The 15,226-nt window shown below is 40.8% G+C and overlaps 2 protein-coding genes across 4 annotated transcripts; one reads left to right on the forward strand and one right to left on the reverse strand.

Annotated features, from left to right (window-relative positions):
• On the forward strand, positions 1-6,219 carry lrp11 (low density lipoprotein receptor-related protein 11). The gene is made up of 10 exons (XM_062436961.1): positions 1-14; positions 423-1,057; positions 2,216-2,373; positions 3,499-3,640; positions 3,856-3,981; positions 4,068-4,274; positions 5,371-5,538; positions 5,644-5,700; positions 5,813-5,905; positions 6,019-6,219. The coding sequence occupies exons 1-10, from the start codon at positions 1-3 to the stop codon at positions 6,171-6,173; spliced, it is 1,755 nt and encodes a 584-aa protein (XP_062292945.1). The 3' UTR covers positions 6,174-6,219.
• Positions 6,220-7,440: 1,221 nt separating this feature from the next.
• pcmt (protein-L-isoaspartate (D-aspartate) O-methyltransferase) lies at positions 7,441-14,905 on the reverse strand. 3 transcript variants are annotated; one of them, XR_009927301.1, is made up of 8 exons: positions 14,785-14,905; positions 11,101-11,205; positions 10,962-10,993; positions 10,593-10,697; positions 10,311-10,431; positions 9,447-9,532; positions 9,034-9,264; positions 7,441-8,497 (listed from the first exon to the last, which is right to left on the reverse strand). XR_009927301.1 is itself a non-coding variant. In XM_062437229.1 (8 exons), exons 1-8 carry the CDS (start codon positions 14,837-14,839, stop codon positions 8,492-8,494), a joined length of 636 nt encoding a protein of 211 aa, XP_062293213.1. In that variant the 5' UTR covers positions 14,840-14,881; the 3' UTR covers positions 7,441-8,491. The 3 variants fall into 3 exon arrangements, 2 of the variants coding, with proteins under 2 accessions (XP_062293213.1, XP_062293212.1); XM_062437229.1 differs by having other exon boundaries at positions 9,139-9,264; positions 14,785-14,881; XM_062437228.1 differs by having other exon boundaries at positions 9,095-9,264; positions 14,785-14,881.
• Between the last annotated feature and the right edge of the window lie 321 nt (positions 14,906-15,226).

Raw genomic sequence — 15,226 nt, forward strand, 5'->3', positions numbered from 1 at the left:
ATGCTGTTTCAAAAGTGAGAATTACAACACAGTAAAAAACATATACATAAAAACCATAGGTACATTGTGAATGATAAATACGTTATCATTATTATAATGTGTGTTTTCATCGTTTAAAAGCAGTTGGTCGGTGTGTCCTACAGTGTTTATATAACGCAGTGAGACAGGAGTCAGCAGCAGCTACAGGTGCACTCTCTCTCTCTTTCTCTGCTCGCCATATTTATTCATCATAGTGACGTCAGTGTTTAGTGCTGAGCAGCCAAACGTTCAGGTCTCGCGGTGGTCTCCTCCTCACCATGACAACGACAGATCTCTAGCATCGTCAGAGGACAAAGCGTCGCTGCTTAGCTCAACATTTACACACGAATATTAGCTAAACTGTCGTCTTTTACATGAGTATAGCCGGGTTATATTTCATGTAGGGAGGCCGTTTCTGCTGTGAGGACCCCTCATGCGTCGGAGACCAGCCGGAGGCAGAGGGAGACGCCGTTTAACTGCGTAAACAACATGGCTCTGCTTCAGCATCCCTGGCGGCTGCTCGCCTGCGCTGTGCTGCTGTGCGCGGTGCATCGTATCGACACTCGGACCTCACCGATATCCGACCTCAAATCCAAAATATCAGGGGTGGAGGAGCTATTGGAGGAATACCGCAAGCAGCTCCAGCAGGACCAGGCGTACAGGGCTAGCGATGTGACTGACACCTGTGTGGGCGACTACAGCGCCGTCGGGGGGAACATCATCCGGGCCAAGGTCTCCATCGAGCAGGGAGCCACCTTCCTGCTAGCCCCAGACAGGGTGTACAACTGGAAGGACTGTCTGCACGCCTGCTGCTCCCAGGCTTACTGTACCGTGGCGGTGGTACAGGAGGACCTGAGACAGTCCGGGGACAGTCTCAACTGCTACCTGTTCAACTGCACCTATAGGAATAAAAATGTGTGCTCCTTCGCTCCGCAGCAGGGCTTCACCACTTACAGCAGGACTCCTAACACAACGCAGGGACACCTCCCTGTTTCCCGCAGGCCCGGGGCAGGGCTCCCTGATGCGGATGATGCACAAGGTGGGAGACCTGGATGAAATACTGGCGGATACAGTTAATAATCAAATGATCAGTCAGTATGATTGATCATTATATAGGCAAATATCCTTGTTGTAGTAAGTCAGTGTACTGCCTTGATTACAGTGAACAGTTTTCTCTGTGGGCCCAACAGCTTAATTACATGTTGATGAAGTATTAAATAACCAAATAAACATGTTGATTAAGTGCAAATGCATATGGCCAAATATGAAACTGCTAATCAAACCTTTCTATATTATCCTGGGCACAAAAGTAAATAACAAAATAACAATAACAAGTGTTTAAGTCAATGTTTTGATACTTATGCTTTACTGCAAAAACAGTGACCTTACATTTGTTTGTAATGGAGAATGAAGATGAAATATGTGAATATGCATTGACTCATGTTGGTTACTGGAAAGTTATTTAATTATTAATTGGCATGTTTTTCTTCTGATAACAAAGCCTCAGAGGATAGAGGTGACCTGCCACATTACAATTCATCACAATCTTTGATATATGCCTTTATTTATTGTGTAAGAGCACATCAGAAAGATATTCTCCATTATAGAACAGAAAAGGAGGAGGGGCAGGTACAATCTAATGTCCCAGAAGTCAAGTCAAGTCAACCTTTGCTCACACATTGCTAATGTGTGAGCAGGTTAGAAAAAGTCACATTGCTAATGTGTGAGCAAAGGTTGGATTATAAAACTTAATTATGTGTAAAACTCGTTCTCTTTCCGACAGTTTTACTATATCAGCAGGTTAGAAAAAGTCACCAGGAACTGCTTTCTTATCTTGATAAAGCAGGCGGGGTAGGTTAATGATTGGCCTTTCTTCGGTTCTGGACCAGCAGCAGGTGTTTTTCATGACATCGTTATCTCCTCTGTTTATTTACCAGTCATTTCATAAAAGCTTGAAAAGTGTTTGTCTAGTGCAGTTCGAGAAATGCTGAAATAATAAGTACAATGTACCCTAAAAATAAGATATCTCTATTTGTAATAGATGTGGCAATGCAGTTGTAAGAACACATTTTACGTCTTAATCTGCAGTGGAATAAAATAAATGTGTGAAGTGACAGAAAGTGTCAAATTGAAATAGGTAAAGCATGTATTAGTACATATTTTTAATCTAACTGGGATTTCCTGTTTGATTTTGCAGAGGTGGATGAGCCCCCCCGCAGTGACGCTGGACAGGATGTGGTGATCCAGCTGCCCACTGACTGGGCCGTACTGGACGGCCGGGACAGCGTGGACGACCATGGGATCAGCAATTATGAATGGACTCTGGTCAAGGGGGACACAGCCATCAATATGAAGGTCTGTGTTTCCTACAATAGTCCACTCAGTGAACCCCATCAGCTGAATCAGTTATAAATACTTTAGAGTTTAATTTGAGAGCTCAGAGTGAGAATAAAAGTTAAAAATATAGCCCTGGTCTGTTTGACTTAACACAAGCACAGGCGCAAACAAGGAATGAATTAAAGAGAGCACACACACACACAGGAATAACTTGATTATCTACTTTTGAGATGGTCAGATGATTCTAATATTTACATTTGCAGTATGAAGAGAGTCACTAATCGTCCTCGCAGGCAAATTGCATTTGTGTGTGTGCATTAGTTAAGTCAACAGGGCGGCTTGTGTCCAGAGCTCCATAATACTTTGCTGTTTCAATAGAGATAAGAGTTTATTACGTCTAAATGTGCTCCAAGGACAGCAGCGTACCCTCTATTCATAGCACAAAAAACATTTCTTAGAAAATGAATCAAATTGATTAGCAAAACAGTTGGTGATTCATTTTATGTTGATTGGCTGATAGCTGCAACTCTACCTTTAATATCCCTGAGTATATTAGGCCATAATAGACAATGGTGTGGCTGACTGATATATGGTAATACTGGATTATTTTTAGATAGATAGATAGATAGATAGATAGATAGATAGATAGATAGATAGATAGATAGATAGATAGATAGATAGATAGATAGATAGATAGATAGATAGATAGATAGATAGATAGATAGATAGATGAAAGTAAATCTATATATGAAATATATGCATGTATATATTACAGATGAATAAATGTATGTATGTATGTATAAATAGTAAAGTGCAGCAGTAGTAGCATATATATTGCACTTAGTCCCAGGGTGTGTGTGTGTGTGTGTGTGTGTGTGTGTGTGTGTGTGTGTGTGTGTGTGTGTGTGTGTGTGTTGTTTTATTTGGGTGAACTATTGTGTCACTGCATCAACTTTACATGTTTAAGATGAAGAAGAAAATCCAAATTTGATAATAGAATAGATACTCATCATTTTTACCTTTCATGTGTCTGTGTGTGTGTGTATGTGTGTGTGTGTGTGTGTGTGTGTGTGTGTGTGTGCGTGTGTGTGTGTGTGTGTGTGTGTGTGTGTGTGTGTGTGTGTGTGTGTGTGTGTGCTGAAGGTGACTCATCCAGGCCTGCTGAAGATCAGCAGCCTCCAGGAGGGTGTTTACACCTTCCAAATGACTGTTACCGACATAGCGGGTCAGAAGAGCTCCGACAACGTCTCGGTTACAGTGCTGGCACCAAAACACCAAGCAGAAGGTGAAGCACTCATCAAAACCACACATTTTATTCTGAGTCTTTTGGTTCAAGCTCCTATATATAAAATGTGCTCATGTCCGTGCGTTGAGACACATGGTTGAAATATTACCACTTCTGTATGTCAGACTTTCTTGATGAGGGAGTTAGTTATTTCAGCCAGTTAGAATTAACACTGCACTAAACTGCGAGTTTTTGAAGCTTTTCTGTGTCCATAGTGTGTACAGGTCACTGCTCAAACTACCAGTTCATGTGTGACGACGGCTGCTGCATTGACATCACCTACGCCTGCGACGGGAAGCAGCACTGTTCAGACCGCTCCGATGAAGACTTCTGTAATAACTGTGAGAAATCATTCATGCTCACAAATGAAATGTTTCATGCACTAGTTTGTATGTTTTATGAGTTATTCTCTTGTTTTTCTCTCTAGTTGATAACAACCGGAAGTCAGTGACCCACTCTGTTGATCTACCCGGCCCTCTCCTGCCTGCAGCAGCACAGACAGAGGAGGCTGGGGATGGTTCCATGCTCCAGAATGAGCCCAGGAAGACCATAGAGAGCATTGTACCACCTCAGGACAGGGCCAGAACCACTCCTGTACAAAGTCCCAGTCAACAGGAGGCTTCAGTCAGTCAAGGTAGTAATGTACTTTGAACTTGAAGGGCAATAAATAACTAATAGACCCCTGAAAATGTTACTCTAGGATGTGATAATACAACACATGCTTGGGTGGAGTATTTTCATGTGTCATAAAGCATCTCTGGATATTTAACAATATGATACTCCATAACTGTCATTAGTTCAGTGTCCCTTTGTAAAGAGGCAGAGAGGGTTTCAGTACGTGTCTGGACGTAGAAGCAGATGGAGCCCCTGTAGGCAGCCATTGAGTCATAGCGCTGAGCCCAAAATGCTGGCCAAGCCACAGGGACACTTTGCATTCCCTGGGAAAACAGCTCTATGCTGCGTCTCCTCTGAGTGCCGGAACAAAGCGCCTCTGTCCCCATTGCCATCCGATCCCTGAATCAGGCTCAGACAGACCAAAAGGGCTGTTTCCCCCACTGCCACTTTTAATTGTGGTAAGGTGCATTCTCAGGAGCCTTTGCTTCATTTCAAAATGCTCAGTCCCGTGTCCCAACACTCGGCAAAACGAGATGGATACCTTTGTTTTGGAGAGGGGGAGAGAGGAGAAGTTAAAAGAAATTGTGTCAGAAATTTGACCTTTGCAGACTGTTGTTTTGTTGTTCTTTGGGTTTGTTATTGATGGAGATCTTTTACCATTGACACTCCAGTAGAGCTGCAACTTCACTTTCCCTGTAGGATCAATGAAATGTATGTTATTGCATCATAAGCCATCACTTAACAAAGTTGATATGTTGACTGTTTTAAGATTTATTGATGACTAGAGGAGAAATTCACGTTATAATAGTGCAGGAAACAAGGGAACAGTTAATAATAATAATAATAATAATAATAATAATAATGCATTATATTTAAAGGCGCCTTTCAAAGCACTCAAGGACACCTCAGAAAATTCTCATCACTTCATCATTTCTAACAGCCCAAAACACAAAGATTGTTAAATTACAGAGAAAGTAAATCCTCACATATGATAGGCTGAAAACATCAAAATTGTGTCATTTTTTGTTTGATTGTTATTGTTGTTTTGCTCACACATCAATCCATGTAATATCAGACTGATGATAATGTGTGACTCTTTCTCTCTGCTGCTGTAGATCCGTGTGCTGCGGCTCCAGTCGTAGGACCTTGTAAAGGCACCTTCCCACGCTGGTACTATGACCAGGATGCGGGAGAATGCAAACACTTTCTGTATAGTGGTTGCCAGGGCAACCATAACAACTTCCTCCAGGAATCGGACTGTGTTAGTGAATGTATACAGAAAAGTGAGAAGATGTTATTTATGTCCAAAAAATCTTTTTTAACCAAATTTTGTAACTGCAAACACATATAGACTTGTCATTTTCACTGTCAATGGAAATATCTTCCAGGTCCCGCTTTTAAACCAGCAACTGTGGCTCCACCTGTCACCAAGCAGACTGAGATAGGTAAAGCCCAGCTGAACTTTGATAAAACTTCCATGACATTTCAGTAATATAGTGTGTAGTGTTGACATTTGATTATTTCCAAACCTAAGTTGTATTTGTACTTTTGTTAAAGGTCCTCCTAAAGTCTCCCAGAGCCAAGCAGAGAGTGACATCACCATCTCCAAACCATTGTCAGTGATTGAAGGACATCCAGTCCCTGAGTCAGGTGAGACCCAACATGAAAGTTTGATATCAACCTCCATATTACCTCTTTTTGTTGTTTTCGTGTCACTTGTCATCTTCCTAAAACTCTGTTACGGCCTGTGTTTCCTCCTCCAGGTGCGATCCTTCCACTGGCGCTAGGCATAATCATCACCGCTCTGCTGCTGCTCATGATCGGCTGTCGGCTCAGACTCGTTCGCCACAAGCTGAAGAAAGCCCGACCCCTCACTACAGAGGAGTCAGATTACCTCATCAACGGCATGTACCTGTAGCCACTCGGACGGAAGCGGCAAATACAAGAGCACAGAGTTCTCAGAAAATTCCCGTTCGCAGGACGTCACCAGAGCCTGAAACCGGACTTCTTCAATTTGCACTCTGTATCTCTTTGCAGCCTGGTGTCTCTAATTTATTTCATATCAGGTTGGAACCTCTCTGCTATCATAAACGTTTCTAAACACGTCCATGCTGAACCTCCCCAATCTGCTGCTGAGACGCTGCCTTCAAAGCCACTTACACATATTCAGATGCTTGTGAGTTCATATTTATGTTGTCTTAAGAAAATCTGATTATGAATCTATGATGAAAGATCCCACATTCCCAGTTGAGTAGTGACATTCAGCTGTATATTGTTGAATTTAACGCCTTTTCCATGTGATAAATACAAGAAGCTCTTTTGTCCCTTTTATTAAAATTACTTTAACTCCTCAAATATTGGTCACTTTGATAACATCTATTTTTATTTTCAGTAGTGTGCATTTTTCTGACCAGAGCCACACAGAAATATACTGTATTTCTGCCACTGAGTGGCACTGATGTGCCATATTTGTGCTCTAGACTTTACCTTGAATGAAACTGAACTGATAGTGATGTATGTGTCTGTTTTAGTGCACCTTTCAATGCCAGTGGTTATTTTTTGTTGATTAGGATTCAACAAGTTCTTCAATCTTACCATAAAAATATAAAGCCATAGCAACCTTTATCAGTCAAAACCTGCTCCTGCCTATTTTATTATGTGCTTATTTTTCTTTATTAAGCATACATATGTGGACTATGTGCTGTTTGCGCAGATGTATTCCCTCAAAGTGCTGTCCTTCATGTGAGGTATTAAAGTTTATTATTATATACATATGTATGTATAAAAAAAATTGGTGTGATTGCTTGATTTATATAATTGCAATGTTATACCTGATCCCACAACTATAACACAAAACCTATCATTCAGAACATTAACTGTGTTGTTTCTACTGTATGAACATTATTGTCATATTTTTAGACCTCCTATATTTGGAAAGTAATAATCATCAATTTTGTTTTTCTTCACCAGATAGCAGTGAAAAGAAATGATCAGAAAATAATTATCAGAAAAGGTTACAACTATTTTTGGTGACTGGTCACAAATTTCTCAGGCGGGTGGGGTTTGTGTTGCAGGAATGTGGACTCCTGACCTCAGCGTTTCTAAAACAGTCGTCACAGCGCTGCCTCCAGGACGACACCACAGAATATCTTCTGCACACAAAAGATTCAATAACAAAAGGCAGACAAAAACATAAGCATCTCTTTATTTTCATATGCCATTCCAGAAAGTGTGAAAGCCAAATAATCATCCATCGCTTAGATCATCCAAAAAATTAAATGTGCTTTTTTTTTTTTAATTTGAGGAAAAAAACAGACATTCATTTTGCTTTATACTGTTGTAGTTTTATTTTGGCAAAGCAGTGACCATCCCATTTAGTGTCAGTCACCAGAAGAGCCTGCACATATTGTTAATGGAAAAAAAACCAGCTGCGGAAAGCAACACATCACCGAGGGGAAGGGAAGGCAAGGGGAGGGGGGTTTACGGCTCTGTATGTGCACGAGTGTTGGTGTTATTAGTGCTATGCTCTCTTTGGAGTGTACGCATTGCCAGTATGATTCAATGCACTGCTTATTCTATGTGTAGAATGAACTAAGAGTGCTGTACATTAGCCGTCATGTTGCCTGTTAAGTGTGTTCCTACTACTGCTGGCAGGCAGGCGGGGTGGGTGGTTGGTTGTTTGGGTTGGGAGGGGGGGGGAGCTCATATGTTAGCATAGAAGTCTACAGTTAGATGATCCACACACACACACACAAACTGTAGCTATGTGTTTTTTCTAAAAGGCTCAGGCTTTCCTCATTTGTAGTCCAGCGTTCCTCCTACATTCAGCTTTGATGCTGCTGAAATGTAATACTGTAAAAATGGCTGATTGCAATTCAAATGAATGAAATGAAACCACAAAAAAAAAAAAAAAAAAAAAAAATCCAGCAGTTAAAAAGAAAACACAACCAAAAAGGATGCAGGCCTGAAAACAACAACCACAAAAGAAGCCTTCTCCAATCTCTCAATTTCTGCGCTGAGCTTCAAGCAGTCTTTTCATCCCAAACCCTTCTGGGCTGTCATCAATGTGATACTCTAGTCCGTCGTTAAACCAAAAAAAAAAAAGAGAAAAAAAAAAAAAAGCATGTCTTGTTATGCTTTGAACAAAAAAATGTCATGGGCTTGTTTGACCCCGTCCCAGTTTTCTCCAGGTTCAAACTTAAAGGTGGATTTATGGACCGTCTTCCTCTTCAAAGTTCATCCCTGTGAGAAACAGAAGTGATGAATGTTAGAAAAGAAGAAGAAGAAGAAGAAAAAAAAGAGCCCAGATATACACAAAGTTACAAAACCATCTTCCTGTCATGCAAACAGACGGTTGAGTTAGAATCGCATGCAGAAAAAACATGTTAGAAAGAATTTATCGTGACACAAACCAAACAGATAGTAGTGTGTTTTTTTTCTACGTCTCACAGAGTAGAAGATCAAACAAGTAATAGCCGGGACGTCGTGTTTTAGTGTCCAAATTGACAAAATAATCATGCTCTCTGCAAATCAAGCATAATCCTTCACACTGCTGTTTTAAAATCTCGTAATTTGGGTTTCAAAACGACAAAAAAAAATTCATTAGTCAAGCAGGTTTTTATTGAACCAATTTGGAACTGCGGTGTTAAAAAAAGGAATGGAGGAAACGTGCAGCTAGTCGGTATGGTATGGTTAGAAGCAAAACCAAAAAAAAATCAACAAGCAGCAAAATGCAGCCCCTTGTGATCCGTTGCCTGCACCGAGCCACACCGTTTCACCTTTGCCACTGTGAGAAGGAGAGAGGGGGGAGGAGGAGAGGGAGAAGGAAGTCACTTCCACCTGGACCACTGCTTGTCTCTGTCTGTTAAAGGCACATAAATCACCCCCATCAAGGGCTTCATTTTGGTGCTGCCGTCCTCCATCTTGTCGTACTGCTCCAGCATCTGGTTCCCCCCCGCCGGGCCCACGGGCAGGATCAGCCGACCGCCGGGTTTCAGCTGGTCCAGAAGCTGGGAGAGAGACGCAGGTGCACGGAGCGGGTCAAGAACACTATAATAACAGTGACACTTCACATCCCAGCACTGCCGTTTCAAGCCAGTATAACTCTCTAAACTGCTGTTATTTTGTTTGTCTGTTGGTATTTCAGATAACCAGATTTCAAAGTATCGACACTGCTGCTGTTGAGACTCACAGCTGTGGGGACAGTGGGTGCCGCTGCACCGACATGGATGGCATCATAAGGCGCCTCCTCCGTGTAACCCAGTCGCCCGTCTCCCACTGAAACACACACACAGAACACTTAAAGGCTGCCAGCATCAACACATCACTGTTAGACTGATGGACATCCTCACCAAGCTGTCACATACTCATTTACTGACTGTACTCTTCACTGCCGTACTCTATATCTAATTCCTAATTTAATCTCAGGAATGTCAAAAAATGCTCATCACATGCTACCAAATGTATAAATCTGGGTGACACTGATTCACTCAGCATTTTCATATTTTAAAGGGTGGCATCTTGTTTGGTTCCCAGATAAAACTAGAGAGCTGCCAACTTCCAAATCTACAACAGATGTCTTAAAATAGTGTGTGCCATTAACCAAAGAAGAAGAAAAGAACACAGCAGCTCTTCTTCTGAAGTTACTTTTTGTATTATAAAAAGTATAATAAATATTAAAATAATAAGATAAAGAGTCAGCCTACGCCTTTTTCAGTCTGTAAAAGATATAATGCTGTGTTGCTTTCTACTGTACCTGTATAGTTTTTGTCTAGTTTGTTTAATTACTAAAATAAATCACACTTTTTTAAATGACCCCCTCCAACACTAACAAGCTGTCACAACACTGAAGCTTTTATTTGCAGCCTTGTTGGATCAGCAGTACTGCCCTCCTGCAGAGGAGGTAAAAGTAGGGACTCACTGCTCAATTATTTAGCGCTGCACTGGCCTGTTTACTGAGCTATTGCATGCTTAGATCACCTCTGAAGAGAGGACAGAAGGGACTAATAAAGATTCAACTGTCCCATTTAAACGCAGCAGACACTACAAGGCTTACCTGTTAGTGTGACTCGGCCCGATGTTATCAAACTGGGGTCGTCTTTCTTCACATTAGTAATAGAATCGTCTACCAGCTCTTTGATGTGATCGATTCCTATAACTTTCCCTTTAGGACCTACCTGTGAATCACAGAAGAAGAGGATCGGTGCTCAGTTCGTACGAGAATAACACGAGAATTAAACACATTTTTAAAATCTAAATTCTATGATTGATTTGTTGACATCAATGAAAATGCCGCCAAAGAGAAATCATATGTGTTTACCCGTCACGTGTGGCTCACCATTCGTGCGAAGCAAGCGGACAGGATTCCACTGCCGGAGCCCACGTCCAGGGCTTTGGCTCCATCATACAGCTGGTCATGTAGAAGCTCCAGGGCGTAGGCGTGCTGGTTGGGTGTGGAGGAAGTGGGGGGGAATCAACAAGGAAACTGCATTACAACCCATCAGTCAGCATTTATATTGCATCACGTTGTCTGTCAGTGTGGACATGTTGCCAACATCGTGAAGTTATGTTCTTATCATTTGTTCAGCTTGCTAACTAGCATGCTAAAAAATTCAATACAACTATATAAATGCTTAGATTTGATTAACTGTCATTTTAATACAGTAAAAATTAAGGGATTTGGTTTAAAGAGTCTTAAAAGTCATACCATGTGTGGGGCGCTGATGGTTGCTTGGTATCCTTTTGGTTAAAAGAGAGGCACAGATTTGGTTAGTGGAGGCTGTATTTGGCTTTGAGGCTGTGCTGTGCTGTGCTGTGCTGCAGTGTGTGAATGCTTACAGACGTACCTATTGACTGCGGAGAGTCCATGTAAGGGTTACACCTAGAGAAGTGTGCTCGGTCTGTGGCCAGCATGACTTCGTAGACCTTGTCGGACTTAATAATACCATTTTCTGAGGATGCACAAAAGAGTTTGTGTCACTTGGTGTTATGGAAACATGCACAAGTACAAACATGGGGCAGAACGTTACATAATCTCACATCAGAAGCAAACACTGACAGAGGGCATGAAGAGAAAATAACACTGAGGCAAGAACAGAGGAAATGTATCAGTCAGAAAGCAACCAGTTTCTGGTTTTCAGTTGTTTATATCTTAAGACAATAAAAAGTCAGGTATCAGAGATTTTGCCATACAGTTAGTAGTTTTTTCTTTAATATCTCCAGGGGTTAGATTAGATTGGCTGATCGACTGTTGTGGCCAATTTTCTAAATCAATCACCAGAACCGCTTTATATCAAAATTTAGATTTTTGCATCTGTGTCATATTAAAAAAAGAGGAATCCAGAGGAATCAATACTGCAGTATAAAATTACATATACAGTGATACAGGTTTTTCCATATCGCCCACCACTATGGCACCTATTCATTTTAGAAAAATGTGTCTAAAATGAATGATTACATTTTTTACGCACTTTTTTTCTAAAATGAAATGTATTTATTTTTTTGTAAAATGAATGAATGGCTTTTTTTCATTTTTTTTTTCTAAAGTGAATTAATTAATTTTTAAAGGTTTTTTTCCCAAAATGATTTTTTATTGTAAAATTAATAAATAAAATGTTTGTAGAATTTTTTTTCTAGAATGAATGAATGGATACTTTTTGAGAATGACTTACTTTTTTAATTTTGGGGGGGGGGGGGGGGGGGTGCTAAAATGAATGAAATATTTTTTTTTTTTTTAAATAATAGAAAATGTATTAAAAAGTTGAATTTAAAAATAAAAGATGTATCTATATTAATTTTGTTTTTTAAATAGAGTAAACAGTGGAAAGAGACAAAAATAATGAAACATATAAAAACATATCCAGGATGAAATTAAGTTGCAAATTAAGATATACCCAGTATGAAAAATGACAAATGAGAGAAGAACGCAGGATGAAATCACACACACAGGTTGTGCCAAACATGTGTTATTGCCATGAACTGCTCTACAGTTCAACCACATAAACTGCACTATGAAGACACAAGTCATTAAAAGCTGGAGAAAAGAATGGCTGGTGTCTTCAGAATAATCCCTGATAACAGGTTGCAGCAGCAGCCGATGCCAAACGCGGGAAAAGCCAACAACAGCCGGCGCTGCTCTCATTACCGGCTCCCCTCACCCTCACAGCTATGCACCACTTCAGGATACATTACAAATAAACCATGCGGGCTGCCAGGTGGACACCTACTAGTCATTTCTGAAATGAAATTTAAATGTTCTAGCAGAATTGAGGCTGTTTTCATCCAGTCGGTAATTAGGATCAGGATATTAAACTGTCTTTACAAGCCTCAGGATAAGCAATCAAACTTTATGCTGCCTCTAGACTTTAAACCTACTGTGTGTATCATTTCAAAGCACATTTTATATTCCTGCAACGCACAACTGGGTGCTATTTTTCTTCTTTTTTTTTTTAACTGTCTTTAAGAGTCGATAAGGAATTGAAATGGGATATTACTTCCTGTGCTGAGCAGTCGTGAGCCGTGGTCAGGAGGGCAGAGACGATGAGAACATGGTGAATTAGCATGCATCCTGAGTATGACCTGCTTAAATCCCACTTATGCAAACTCAGAGTTAGATTTAAGCCATCCGTGCAAAATAGGTCAATGTCCACAACTAAATTCAATTAGAGAGGGAACCATGTAGCACAGAAACATTTAAATAAGGATGTCAGACTTGTTTTAACACCTACACAGCAGCTAATTAGGAAGGTAGAAAATAGATAATATGTACTTGTGCTGAAGTTGGACAGAAATGTGTATAATTTACAGATACTATCCTGAATTCTGACCCACAGTGAAACACATATTACTTGTTCATGCTGAATTACTGCATTTCACACATTGTTGACCTTTGAATACTGTGGAGCTGGTTTCACATTCCCAATGCACTAAATCCATTTCTAATATCAATCTGCAACACATAATCATTAATTCACTCATATATAGAACCTCAAATATAAGAATCATAGCTCCTAAAAAAGAAGATTAACACAAAAGAATGAGCTAATTATGCTTCTGGGAAAGAGAAAACAGAGCATGAATGATTGGTCACTGTCCCAAAACCATTCAGCTTCAGGCAAAATGTTTGCAGCTGAACTGCCTGTTGCAATGCTACATCGCACTGCACAGAATATAAATAGCCCCAGTAGATACTTTATATTGAAAGTGGGCTTGCACATTTAAGTCTGCAGGTATCATATTGATAGAATTTAGCTTCATGCAAAAAGAGAAACATTTTATAGGTTCATAGTTTTTTGAGTCTGTCTTAAAACAGCAGTCAGGAGCCCAAATGAACATTGAAACATGTTTTTCTCGTTGTTAACATTCCTCCTTTTTAAACTGACCATAATGCTCTAACAACGTAAGTGATGTAGGCAGAAAAAACAGTCCTCCTGTGCAAAAATGTAGCTTCATCTGAAGCTTCATTCAAATGAGTCAAATCAAGTAGATATCTTTCAACATTACAGTCTTTTTAGTGTCAAAGTCCCTCGTTTTGTTACTATACTTCCACCACATTTTGACAGGGAGCATCTGTCTGAAATACAAAGAGGGAGTTTGATGCTAAAAAAAGACTAATTGTGGCAGATATCCATTTGATATGACTAACTCAGACTGCTGAATCATCATTTAGGCTTCATATCAACTTTTAAATGCATTTTTGCACTAAATGACAGTGTGGACACTACAATGAAAAAGCACATTTGAAGGAGATCTTTTAATAGTCAGTATGAACAGGAAGAATGATAACAGCTTATTCACTGTTCAAAATGGACTGCTGCTTTAACACATACTTAAAAAATTATGAACCTGTCATTATTGAATTCCCCTCTTCACCACACAATGCATCGCCATGTGATTGCAGATGAAAGCATGATGTGGCATTGATCATAGTGGACTTGGTACCAGATACAAGCCGCCTGGCAGGGTGACACACTGAGTCATTGCTCCTTTTTTATGCATCCACACAGTCGCCTGAATAAACAAGTAACCACCGCTGTGACACGGCATGCTGTCGTTTTCAATCATTCGCTGACAAAGGCGCTGTAGAAAAGACAGTTTTCCAGCTGTCAGTGTCATTCCTGTAGAGGTAGAGTGAATGATACAGCGATAGCAATGAATGTGGGCAGGGCACCTAGCAGGGCTGCTAACGCTAGCTACAACGTCGCCAATGACGCACATAGAGCTAGCAGGCTAACCTAACCAAACACATACGTATAGCTGCACAAAACATATGTGATAGAGAGGTTATTTGTGGTTTTATCGTCGCCTTACTTTATGCAACAACCGACGCACGCAACTGCAACTACGGCGAAAACGTGGTTGGGGAAAGGGGTGGAGAGAGGTAACGCTAGGTCAACAACAACATGGCATATAGCTTAGCAACCAGCTAGCCGCTGCTTCTCTGTCAACTGCTACCGCCAAACTAAACAGTTTCCCGGCGAGCTGTCGCTGAGGGAGTCGGTGCTGCCCCTGTACAAAACAAATAGACTTACTGCGGAGGTTGTTGACAAGCTCTGCGTGACTGGCTCCTCCAGATTTCCAGGCCATTATTAGACAGACTTTGCGGAGTAAGTAGACAGCAGCTGTCAGTGCCGCGCCTGCGCCAAATGTTTTGCCGATGAAGCTGACAACCTCCAGCGGCGATACGTCACCAGGCATCCACGCTGATTTCACTGCAGGGCTGCTGGTGCAACACACGCCCTGGTCTAGACTAGTGTCATCTTACAAATAATTAATGTGTTTGTTTATATGCACGCATCAGCTAAAGTTAATTGCACATGCAAAAGCCACATTGATCACTACGTGGGTAATGAGATTTGCCGCAGTAGCAGAGGCAGTGGCCGCTAGGTGGAGTGCAAGGCTTTTTTAGTAGTAATATGTATGGGATTACATTAGTGTCAATAATCATTATCACAAGCAGGTTTACAGAGTGAA

This window comes from Scomber scombrus, chromosome 17 (genome assembly GCF_963691925.1).
Source record: "Scomber scombrus chromosome 17, fScoSco1.1, whole genome shotgun sequence".
NCBI classification, from domain to species: Eukaryota; Metazoa; Chordata; class Actinopteri; order Scombriformes; family Scombridae; genus Scomber; species Scomber scombrus.